We start from the raw sequence: 12,313 nt of genomic DNA, 5'->3' as shown, positions 1-12,313 counted from the left end.
GTGTGCAGATGTTTATTTGTCTGCTCTCCTTCTAGAACCTTCTGCTGCCACGGCAGACACCGGGCCACTCCCCCTCACTGATTCCAGGTGATTTTTCACCATCTCCCTCTTCCTTTGCACAAGAGGCAACATAACCCTACACCCACCTACAAGGGAAGTATCAAACAATAAGAAACACTTTATTTTAACTTTACAACATATAAATAGACAAATCTGTGCTTTCCAACAGAGCTTTCCTTCCTCCTCTCCTCCCAGGGTCCTTGTGGCAGTGCCCCAGCCCCTGTGGACTCGGGCGGGGAGTGGGGCTGAGCTGCAGAGGCCGGTGGGGTCCATCTTGTGGGATCCATCCTGTGGGATCCATCTCATGGGATCCACCCAGAGGGATCCATCCTGAGGGATCCACCCTGAGGGATCCATCCCAAGGGATCCATCCTGAGGGATCCCGGCCGTCATCTGCTCAGGTCCCGGCTGGCGCCGCGCCCGCACAGCATCCGCTCCTCTGCCGAGAGCCCGGCAAAGAAAGGGTGCAGGAGGGCCTCGGAGAACGTGATCCTCTGGGAGGGGTCGAATTCCAGCATCCTCCTCATCAGGTCAAAGAGCTGAGCGTGCTCCAGAGAGTCGTGCAGCATGTATGTCTGAAAGGGACAGGGACACAGGCTCAGCCCCTGCCTGGGCAAGGCAGCTTCCCATCCCAAATACAGCATCCCATCCCAAATACAGCATCCCCCAGGGCTGCTTCCCATCCCAAATACAGCATCCCATCCCAAATACAGCATCCCCCAGGGCTGCTTCCCATCCCAAATACAGCATCCCCCTGGACTGCTTTCTATCCCAAATCCAGCATCCCCTGGGGCAGCCTCCCATCCCAAATACAGCATCCCCCACTGCCCTGATGCCCACAGGGACTCTGGAACCCTGGGCCAGGGCAGCCTCCCACCCCAAACACATCATTCCCCTTTCCCTAATCCCCATCCTGCCCTATCCAGAGCGGGATCCCTGCGGATGGGAGCTGGGGCTCCCTACCAAGCAGTCACAAAGGGAATTCCAGCCCTGAGCCCCATGCCCTGCCCCAGGGAGGAGGGGAGCAGCACCCACCTGCAGGGGTTTGCAGTTCTCCTGGACGTATCTGCCATCGGACGTGTTCTCATCCCACACCAGGCTGCCATTGTGGAAGTATTTCTGCTTCCTGCACGGGGAAGGTGGGGTCAGGCAGGAGCTCTCCCTCCCTTCCAGGAGGTGGTGCCTGGGCTGAGCTCAGGACCAGGCTCTTACCGAGTTTTGTGGACCATGTGAGATGGGAGCGGCCCCAGGATCTTCTCCATCATGACAAGGTGCTCTCGGTTCTCATGGGTCTGCAAAGGAGCACAGCAGTGGTGGCTTAGAGCCTGAGGAGCTGATGACAAAAGGTTTGTCACCTATGCAGAGACTGGGAGAAAGGATTCCACCAGGTCCTATCCAACTTTTCATGTTTTGCTTTTCCCTCTCCTCAGACAACAGACATAACCTAAACCCAGAAACGATCCAAACTCTGTCCAAACCAGCCCTTTTCCAGGCCTCATTTTCACACTCAGCTTCTCATTTTCAGTGCTTGCTCTGTGTTTCCCTCCCCTTCAACTAATTCTGAGCCCTTCTGGACACGAAGGGTTCTCAGGGAACAAGAATCCTACCTGGAAGAGCGTGAAGCCACGGTAATACTCGAACAGAATGCAGCCAGTGCTCCAGACATCACACGGCTGTGCCCAGCCCAGCTCTGCAAAGAAAACCAAATTAACTCTGTGCTCCCAACTGTCACAGACATGTTTGATGAAAAATCCTTTCCTTCGGATTTTTTCTCCTGAAAAGCTGAGAGGCCTCAGAAACAAAATGTAAACAATAATTACCTGCTGCTGTGGAATGCAACAGGTGCATCTGTGATTGGTCTCATGTGGCTGTTTTTAATTAATGGCCAATCACAGTCTGGCTGTCTTGGACTCTCTGGTCAGTCACAAGATTTTATTATCATTCCATTCTTTTCCTTTCCTTGCTAGCCTTCTGATGAAATCCTTTCTTCTATTCTTTTAGTATAGTTTTAATATATAATTTTCTTTTAATATATATCATAAAAAAATAAATCAGCCTTCTGAAGCTCTCTTGTCCTGGGACCCCTGTGAACACCACCACACCCAACAACCCCCACCACATTCCTCCTTGGTGAAACCACAGGGATCCACTCAGAGCTAGAAATGATCTGCCCAAGAGCTGGAGCATTCCCAGGCTGGTTTCCCATCCCCAGAAGATGCAGTTCTCACCCAGGATCACTTCTGGGGGCCGGTAGTGCCGCGTGGCCACGATGGTGGTGTGGTGCTCATGGTCGAAGGTGGCGCTGCCGAAATCGGCCACGCGGATGCTCGTGTTCCGGATGGACTTCTGCTCACAGCTCTGCAGGAAAAGCACAGGGCAGGGCTGGGAGAGGAGCTCCAGCTGCTGGGCTGTGCCTCCTCACAGGGATGGAGCTGTGGAGCTCTGAGGAACCCCAAGTGCTGGTCTGCATTTCCTCCAGAGTTCCTTCCTCACAGGGATGGAGCTCTGAGAAGTCCCAAAGTGCTGGTCTGCATTTCCTCCAGAGTTCCTTCCTCACAGGGATGGAGTTCTGAGGAGCCCCAGGAGCTCTGGTCTGCAACTCCTAACAGGGATGGAGCTGTGGAGCTCCAGGAGTGCTGGTCTACTCCTCCTCACAGGGGTGGAGCTCTGAGGAGCCCCAAAGTGCCTCACAGGGATGGATTGCCAGGCTCTGAGGAACCCCAGGAGCTCTGGTCTGTGCCTCCTCACAGGGATGGAGCTCTGAGCTCTGAGAAGTCCCAAAGTGCTGCTCTGCACTTTCTCCAGAGCTCCTTCCTCACAGGGATGGAGCTCTGAGGAGCCCCAGGAGCTCTGGTCTGCACCTCCTCACAGGGATGGAGCTGTGGAGCGCTGAGGAGCCCCAGGAGCTCTGGTCTGCACCTCCTCACAGGGATGGAGCTGTGGAGCGCTGAGGAACCCTAAGAGCTCTGGTCTGCAACTCCTAACAGGGATAGAATTGTGGAGCTCCAGGAATGCTGCTCTCCACCTCCTCACAGGGATGGAGCTCTGAGGAGCCCCAGAGCAGTGTTGTGGAAAATCCCTGAACACTCTGGGCAGCCTTAAGGCTTTTGGAAGGCACAGCAGGAAGAAGAGCTCTGCCTTCCACCTTGTTCCCACTTCCCAGGTTCTGAAGGCCTGGACAGAGCAGGGGAGATCCAATTTCTGCAGGGAGGGATAAAGGCAGCCTGTTCCTGTGCAGCCAGTGCTCCTTGGGACAGAACCCACCTTGTTCTCGTTGTACAGAGTGTCAAAATCCGAGTTGACAAACAGGATGTTTTCTGGCTTGAGGTCAGTGTGAGTCAGCTGGTTGTCATGTAGAACTGCACAGAGGGAGGAGGAAAACACCTCTCTAAGCACCAGAGAGCAGCAGGGGCACTGCTCTGCCCAGCCCAGCCCAGTGCCAGTGCCAGTGCCCCCCAGCCCGTGGGGATCACTTGTCACAGACATATTTTATGAAAAATCCTTTTGACAGGAATTTTCTCCTGAGAAGCTGAAAAGCCTCAGAGGAAAAGAAAACCAATAATTATCTGCTGCTGTGGAATGCAACAGGTGCATCTTTGATTGGTCTCATGTGAGTTGTTTCTACTTGATGACCAATCACAGGTCCAGCTGTGTTGGGACTCTGGTCAGTCACAAGATTTTATCATTCCATTCCTTTCCTTGCTAGCCTTCTGATGAAATCCTTTCTTCTATTCTTTTAGTATAGTTTTAGTATATCATTTTCTTCAGTATATAATTTTCTTATAATCCTTTCTTCTATTCTTTTAGTATAGTTTTAGTATATCATTTTCTTTTAATATAATATCTATCATAAAATAATAAATCAGCCTTCTGAAACACGGAGCCAAGATTCCCATCTCTTCCCTCATCCTGGGAGCCCTGTGAGCCCACCACATTCACTCACATCTCAGGGCATGGCACAGCTGGTAGGCCATGTGCCGGATCTGTGGCAGGGGGTAGGGCTGGAAGTTGTTCTCCTTCAGGAACTCGAAGGTGTTCTTGCCCAGCAGCTCAAAGGCAATGCACATGTGGCCGTGGAAGTTGAACCAGTCCGACATGAGGACGCACAGGCTGTGCAGGGAGAGAGAGGCAGGGCTTAAGCACCTTTGAGGGATGCTCAGGACAGCTCTTCTGGTGTTCCTGGCCACTTCAGGAGTGGCTGGGGAGCAGAGCTGCCTCTGGAGCACAGCAACCCAGGGAGGTGCTTCAAGCCACCTTTGGGGAGAGCTCCCCAGCTCCTGTGGGACAGGGCAGCAGAAGAATGGGGCCAGTTTCCCTCACCCCATCCTCAGCCCCGTGCTGCTCTGTGTGCCAGATGTGGCACTGGCAACTCACAACTTGTTCTCCTTGTCCTTCTCTTTGATTTTCTTCAGGACGTTGATTTCCAGCCTGGCAGCCTCTCTGTACTTCCCAACGTTCTTTATGATTTTCAGTGCCACCTGGGACTTGCCTCTGGAAGGGAGGAGACCACAAGGACGGAGTCAGAGACAGAACCTGTGTGCTCAGCCCACAGGGAGAGGCACATCCAGGCATCACTGGTCCTAACAAAGCTCTGCCAGCCCTCCTTGCTGCTTGAGCAGTGGCTAATTAGCACTGCCAATTAGTGAAAGGTCACTGCTGGCCATCACTCCCAAGGGACACTCCTGACACAGCTCTCTGTGACCCCAGGGCCACCCTGGGAGGCAGCAGAGCCCTGCAGCAAACTGAGCCCAGGGCTCGGGGCCAGACCAGGGCTCAGAAGGGCACAGGGGTCAGATGTAACCACGGGGGAGGTGAAAGGGGACAATGGAGAGGTGCCCTGGCAGATTAGGAGGTCACAGGGGACGCCCCTCAGCAGGAACTCGCTGCAGAACAACCTTCCATGGTGGGGCTGGGGCTGGGAGGGTCAGGGAAAAGCTGGAGATCTGGGAGAAGCTGGAGATCTGGGAGAAGCTGGAGATCTGGGAGAAGCTCTTCCCCAGAGGGTGCTGGGCACTGAGCAGGTGCTCCAGGGAATGGGCACAGCCCCGAGGCTCCAGGACTCAGGGGCTCTCAGGAGTGCACAGGGTGGGACTGCTGGGGTGTCATGCAGGGCCAGGAGCTGCACTTCTGATGATTGGCATGGGTCCCTTCCAGCTCAGGATATTCCTCTATTCTATTCTATTCTATTCTATTCTATTCTATTCTATTCTATTCTATTCTATTCTATTCTATTCTATTCTATTCATGGAATAGAATATTAGAATATTCTTAGAATAATATTCTAGTATTCTATTCTATTAATGGAATGGAATGCTTCCCTTAACACACCAGCCTGTAAATTCTGGAGCCAGGCCCAGGTGACAAACTCAGTCCCATGGAGCCCAGGTGGCACTGCCACACCTGGTGATGCTCAAGGGCCAGATGCAAGGAAAGGAGCCCACCTGGCATGGTCCACACACTCCACCACCTTCCCAAAAGTGCCTTCACCGAGGCTGCCCACAATTTCATCTAGGAGAGAAAACAGGAGGGGGTGTGAGCCTGGGGGGCCAGGGCAGAGCTGGGCTCCTGCCACTTCACACCAACAAAACCTCAGAGCAACCAAAACAACCGTCTGTCACCGCTACACTCTTTACAACTCAAGCCTCTGCCTCAGGCAAGTTATGGTCAGTAAATGAACCACTAGAGACCCCTCCAGTAGAGGCCAGAGAGATCTGGGCTAACCCGGGGTAAAAGTAGAGGTAAAGTTTTACGAAAGGTGGCTGTACATCGCTCTTGAAGCCAATCGCCGATCCTGCACACCAGGTGACCTTCCTTGTCATCTTCCACGCTCCTGCTGCGCTTACTGCTCTGCTGGCTCCTCTGCACTCACCCCCCCAGAGCGGGCAGTCAAAGGTTGCAGGGACGACGGGGCCGCCGGTGGGTGGATTTTCCAGATGCCAGCATTTCATAAGGCACACGGCATATATATAAACGATAGGGATAGTGCAAGGGACACGTCAAGACACAGAACTGACTTCAAAACAGAAAAGTCATCAACAGCTACAGGTACGGCAAGGAAACTCGGCTCATTAGCTACGGCCTCTAGGGCAGGGAAATGCCCTCCTCTTCCAGGGTGGGGAGCTGCAGGAGGAATCCTCTGTTCCCCACGGAGGATGCACGGCAGGAGGAGGCCTTGGCCAGCACAACGTCACCTCTGGGCTGGCAAGCGCTCAGTTTGGACAGGCTGCCCAGTAGAAGCCACAGTAGCAGGTTTTTTTCCCCTCTGTGCATCCTGCTCTTTGTGCCTCGGGCAATGCAGCTCCAGCTGCCCAGAGCTGTGTCCTGTCCTGGCTGGGAAGCAGCCCTGCCCCTCCTGAAAAGAAACTTTGTGCCACACTGAGCCTAAACCCGCGTGGCTGCTCGCAGACCCGCTGGGGCACATCGGCCTCTTTGAAACTGGGAGAGCTTTAGGAACAGGACAGGTAAATCAATCCCCAGGGAACACTTCAGGCAAGCTCTGAGGTGATGTTCACACCCTGCTACTGGCAAGCTTCTACTGGAAAACCAGCCCAAGGTTCCTGCAAGGACCCGGGGTCCACAAAGCGAGCTGTCCTAATTCCTCACCTTGTTCTAGTCTGCTTCCAAAATAGTTACAATCCCTGCAGCCAAAGGAACTCAGGGAAACCTTGACATTTCCATGCCTGAGCTTCTAGCAGGATTCTCTTCTGTGCCCCTTGCCCCCCTCAGAAGGTCCAAAATAATGAGCTAAGATCAAAACTCCCCAAAAAATCAGAGGAGAAGGTGGGAGGAGAGCTGGGACAGCTGTGAGGTGTTGGAGGGCTGAGCTCCTGCCAGGCCAGACCTGCACAGCATCACCACCACACACCCCAGCACAGCCCTGGCTCCCTCAACACCCCAATGCCACAGTCAGCTGGAGAGGAACCAAAAGGAGGAGCTCAGAAGTTCCCAGCCATGCAGATTATCCAGCTGCTGGGATCAGAGCCCACCCCTCAGCTGTGGTCACATTTCAGGTGGGAGAGGAGTGCTCCTCCTCACAGGAGGGAAGAGCTGAAGGGCTGGCTCTGACACCTCTCACCACTTCCAGGGCATGCCTGGGACCAGCCCCCACCCAGCTGCAGACATTCCCAGTTAATCCCGGGAAGGAATGCTGCGTTTCAGGGTGAAGTGTGCAGGAAGCTGAAATCCAGGTGGGAACGGGGAAAGAGGACACACGTGTACCCTGTGAAGGTGGGAACTTCGTGACAGGGCATAAAATCAGCTCTGGAGAGCCAGGCTGACCAATCCCACCTGCAAGGGGATCCAGGCACGAAGCCAAACTGAGGAATGCTGCACCAAACCCCCCAGAGCAGCAGCAGCTGCAGCAGAAGCGAATCCCGGGAGCAGGGCTGGCCCCGGGCCGAGGCACCACGTGAGTGCCACTAGAAGCTCTCCCTGATCCCTTCCCTGGCCCTAAAGAACATGGCTTAGCTCCCTCACGGATTAAGGCTCCAAGGCAAAACCCACAGCCATGAGCACGACACAGATGGGGGGGAAGAACTTCACAACAAACACAGCAACGGGGATCGAGGTACTCACCAGAGCACTCGGGGCTGGAAGGAGGCAAGAACAGTTAAAGCTGAGCTCGCAGTGGATGCTACTCACCGAGGAGGCGCTGCTACAAGACCTGCTCCTGCGGCGGCGGCAGTGCTGCTGCTGCTGCTGCTGCTGCTGCTGGTAGCGCCGGGGCCGCTGCTGGTGCTGCCCCCGGCCGCGGGAGCGCCGCCAGGGCCGCGGCCGCGCCGGGCAATAATCCTGCCCCAGGGACGGGCTGCGCTCCTCCAGCCTGCAGGCATCGCTGTCCCGCCGGCAGCGCCGCTGGTAGGGCATCCTCTCATGGCTGTGGCACAGAAACAGCGCCCTTAAAGCCTGGCTGGGAATGCTGGAACAGTCCCGGGCAGCCACAGAGAAAAGCAAGGCACAGCTTCCCCAAGGGTATTCTGGGATTCATATTCTCTGAACCTCAGAGAAAGGAAAAACAATTCTGATCTCATTCGCTGCTCCTGTGTTTGTGCAAAAGCAGAATACAAGACAAAGATTGTTTACCCAAAGTGATGGTGTTTTATTTCTGTTCCAGATTGCAATGCAAGATGTTTTCCATTACCATCTGTATGGCAGATTATCTTTTGTCAAGCGGGCAGTTTGCCTTATCTCTCTCTTTGAGTGACCACAATCACACCTCCCTGGGGAGGGGACATCTGTTGATAACAGCCTATTGTACCTCTGCATGAATGATAAGAACTATAACATCTCATTGGGAGATGCTCCGCCCAGAGGGAGGAGCCAAGCATTCCTACCCAGATATAATCCAGAGGTTTTTGAGACACCAGCACGGCTTTCTCCACAGGATTCCCCAGAGGAGCAGCAGCTGCCTCTCCTTCCACTGGATCTTCAGAGGAGGAATCCATCCTTCTCTACAGATCCCCCTTGCTCCAGCAGAACCACACCTGGCACTGCAGGGGGGCTGAGCCACAATTCCAATGGGACTGCCACCAACACCCTGACCCACAGGGTGTCAGGCTGGGTTCTGACTCCATCAGTGTTGTTCTAGTTCACTGCATTGTTCATTTTATCCTTTTTTTTTCTTTCCCTATTAAAGAACTGTTATTTCCTGCTCCCATATTTTTGCCTGAGAGCCCCTTAATTTAAAATTTATAGCAATTCGGAGGGGTGGGGAGGGTTCACATTCTCCATTTCAGGCGAGGCTCCTGCCTTCCTTAGCAGACACCTGGCTTTCCAAACCAAGACAATTTCCTTGGCCTGTCAGGGCCAAGTGTGTGTGTGTGTGTATGTGTGTGTGGAGACTGCCAGCTAACAGCCATGAGATGCTGTGCAAGTGAAGAGCAGCTCAGTACCCAGCAGATTCAGTTTAGATGTAATGTAACATAGTGTAACATATTATAATAATATACTAGAAAGTAATAATAATAAATAAAAAATATAATAAAGTAAAATAATATAGTGTCATAAAGTAATTAATTAGCCTTCTGATAAAATAAAATCCTCCTCATCATTTCTCCCTGTCGCAGGGATAATCCTATTCCCATAGTCCCATAGCTGAGGCTGAGTCATGGAAAGGCAGCGTGAGGACTCTGGAACGCTCAGGGACACCCCAACAATCCCACCCCATCTCCTGGGCAGCCTGTTCAGCTCATTCTCTGGAGAAAAGCAGCTTTTCCTAACGTCCACCCCTGACACAGCTCCCTGCTGTCCCCCTGGGTCCTGTCACCACCAGGGTGGTGAAACCCTCCTGCTCCCACTCCCTGTGCCAGGAGCTTCAAACCTTTCTGCACCTCACACCCTGACCACTGGGGAGGAGTTCTGGAGAGAAAACACTGAGGCAGGGCCACATTTTAAGGAGCTGGGGGAAAACCACACTCTGAGAGAGAGAGAGCTCCAGCTGGGCTGCCTTGCTGTGCACCCCTGGATCCCTGGCAGTGCCCAGGGCCAGGCTGGACAGGGCTGGGAGCAGCCTGGGACAGTGGAAGGTGTCCCTGCCATGGCAGCGGGTGGCTCTGGATGGGCTTTAAGGTCCCTTCCAACACTCCACAATTCCACGTCACCTGAGCCACTGTGCCACCACACACAGGTGTTTGTCACTGCTCCTCCTCCCTGGGGGACGTGTCTCATTAGCTCTTACCCAAACGAGGAGCAGCAGCAGGGCCTGCTCTGGTTGTCACCCCAGGGGGACAGGAGGTCCCAGGGCTCCAAGCCCTCGGTGTGCACACACAGAGCAGCTCCATGGATCATCAGCAGGAGCCAGAAGCAAAATCTGTCCCCAAGCTCCTGCTCCGGGAGCATCAACCTCCCAGGACACAATGGGCAAACTCTGCACCAGGAGGGGCCAGGAGAGCCCAGACCCAGCTCAGTTGTGCAGGCATTGACCCACAGGAGGTTTTGGGCACACTGTGGGCACCCCAGTGATGAGAGAAGCTCTCCCTGCTTCTGCCCCCAAAACACGAGTGCTTTCCCCAGCAGATTTCACTGGAGGCTTGCTTCACACCCCCTTGAGAAGGGAGCTGTGTTCTAGGTAGAAGATGTTGCAATTTCAAATGAAAGCAGAGCTTTGGCTCCCCGGTGATAACCCCAGGTCGGTGCCATCACCCAGCAACAGCTTCAGCCAAGACCTTCAGCCTGGAAATGGGAATTTCTGCTGTTTGCACCTCCCTGCCCTGCCAACAACCAGCTCTGCTGCTGGCAGCCTCATGGGCCACTGGGGGGGCATCCCAGAGTGGGTAAAATTCCAGACTGTGCCAGGGCAGCCGTGGCTCTTGGTCACTGCTGAAGTACCCAAACACAACCCACAGCTCTGTCCAGCACCTGCCCAGACACTCCTCATGTGCTTTGGGGGCACACAGGAAACAGAAATAATAATAATAAACCTGAAGGACTCAGGTCACCTCAAAGAGGCTGACACTGAAGGGACAAGGCTGTTTTCACCCAACAAAAGCCTGCTTTCATCCAAATCTGCTCCAAATTACCCATCAGATGGAAACAAAAAAGGGAAAAAGTGTGCCAGCTCTATTTCACAAGCCACCTCCTTCAAGTAAACAAAAGCCTGGCTGGGGAGAGAAATTAATCTGGAGAGCATTTCAGGAATTTAAAGATGAGCTCAGCTCCTGCCTGGCTGCACCTGCCCAGTCCAACCAGTGGAGCCACAGCAGCCCCAGCGGTTCCGGCCGCTGTTCCAGAACCCTCCCCTCATCAGAGGCCCTGTCCCGCTCCCAGCCCCGAACTGTCCCTGCGGAAAGGCCGGACAAAGAGAGGACCAAAGGTAAAATCCCGAAGCGAAGCAGGAGGGATGGGTTAGCAGCTGGATCCTTCAGCTGGGATCCTTTCTGAGGCGAGGGAGGAGCGCGGCCGCTTTAAACCCGGGTTTAATCCTGTCAGAGAGAAGCGGGCTGTCAGGAAAGCCTTTAATGCCTGCGCAGCATGGAAACGTGATTCCAGGGCAGGCGGCTGCTCCTCAACACCGCAGCCACGGCTTCGGGGAGAACTTCGGGAAGGGTGAAGAGCCAGGGAAAGCACACACAGCACACACACACAGACGGACAGACAGACAAGTAAACCCTTCCCTTCCACCCCCGGGGTTTAGGGGTTTCCATCAGCAGCCGGAGCCGAGCTCAGCAGGGTTTTTGGGGCAGCGCTCACCTCCTGGAGCGCGATCTGCGGGCGAGCTCCCTGCGGGGCGGGTAGCGCAGCCTGCCCTCACACTCCCGGCTCCGCGACCGCCGCCGCTTCCAGCGGTGCCCCGGCTCGCCGTCCTGCTCCGGGGACCGCAGCCTCCTGCAGTGATGCATCTGCGGGACGGGAGCACGGCGGGCTCAGGCCGCTGGCCCCGGAGCCCCGGCAGCCGGCCCGGCCCAGCCCGGCGGGGCTGCCCGTGGGCCCGGCGGATACGGGGCCGTTACCCGCTCCGCGCCCGCCGCCCTCGCGTCCCCTCCCTCCGTGTGTGCCCGGTGTGTGCCCGGTGTGTGCCCGGCCTCACCGCCGCCGCTGCGGCCGCGCTCGGCGGGTGCAGCCCGGCCCGGCCCGGCCCGGCCCCTGCGGCCCCGCAGCGCCGCCGCTTCCGCTTCCCGGCCGGGGTTAAACCCGCCCCGCCGGGCCGGGCCCGCCTCGGAGCCGCGGCCGGGGCGGCACCGCGCTGAGGGGACGGCACGGGTTAAACCGGCGCTGGCAGGAGAGGGAGAGGTGGAAGCGGTCTGGGTCCGCGTCAGCCTGTGCTTCATCACCGCCACCATCCTCACCCTCGGCACGGCTTCCTCCCCTTGAGACTGCTCACCATGGTCATCCTAACCATGGCCATGGTCATCCTCATCATGGCCATCCTCACCTTCAGCACAGCTTCCTCACCATGGTCATCTTCACCATGGTCATCCTCACCCTCAGCATGGCTTCCTCCTTGTGGGACTCCTCACCATGGTCATCCATCACCACGACCATCCTCACCCTCAGCGTGCCTTCCTCCCCATGCTCTGACCCACTGTGGTGGTCAGGGCCATCCTCACCACAGCCTTCCTCCCCATGGCCATCCTTACCTTTTATGCAGCCTTCCTCGCCAGGGTCTGGTTCTTCCTCACAGTCTGCCTCACCATGACCTTCCTCACCAGAGCCTGTCTTCACCATGGCCAGCCTCTCCCTCAGCATGGTCTTCTTCCCTTCTTCATCTGCCTCACTGTGGTCTTCCTCATCACGGCTTATCTTAGTGCAGGCCTTC

General features: G+C 55.5%; 1 protein-coding gene across 1 annotated transcript; it reads right to left on the bottom strand.

Annotated features, from left to right (window-relative positions):
• Positions 1–158: 158 nt before the first annotated feature.
• CLK3 (CDC like kinase 3) lies at positions 159–11,661 on the bottom strand. Its single transcript, XM_036389418.2, has 13 exons — positions 11,585–11,661; positions 11,248–11,396; positions 7,702–7,936; positions 5,826–5,919; positions 5,502–5,568; positions 4,435–4,551; positions 4,004–4,170; positions 3,325–3,419; positions 2,289–2,418; positions 1,668–1,750; positions 1,273–1,352; positions 1,096–1,186; positions 159–635 (listed from the first exon to the last, which is right to left on the bottom strand). Exons 2-13 carry the CDS (start codon positions 11,394–11,396, stop codon positions 450–452), a joined length of 1,494 nt encoding a protein of 497 aa, XP_036245311.1. The 5' UTR covers positions 11,585–11,661; the 3' UTR covers positions 159–449.
• Positions 11,662–12,313: the final 652 nt, after the last annotated feature.

The sequence above is a fragment of the Molothrus ater genome, chromosome 13, assembly GCF_012460135.2.
Source record: "Molothrus ater isolate BHLD 08-10-18 breed brown headed cowbird chromosome 13, BPBGC_Mater_1.1, whole genome shotgun sequence".
NCBI lineage: Eukaryota > Metazoa > Chordata > Aves > Passeriformes > Icteridae > Molothrus > Molothrus ater.
Note: the sequence above shows the minus strand (reverse complement) of the source record. Positions and strands in the feature narration are given on the sequence as shown.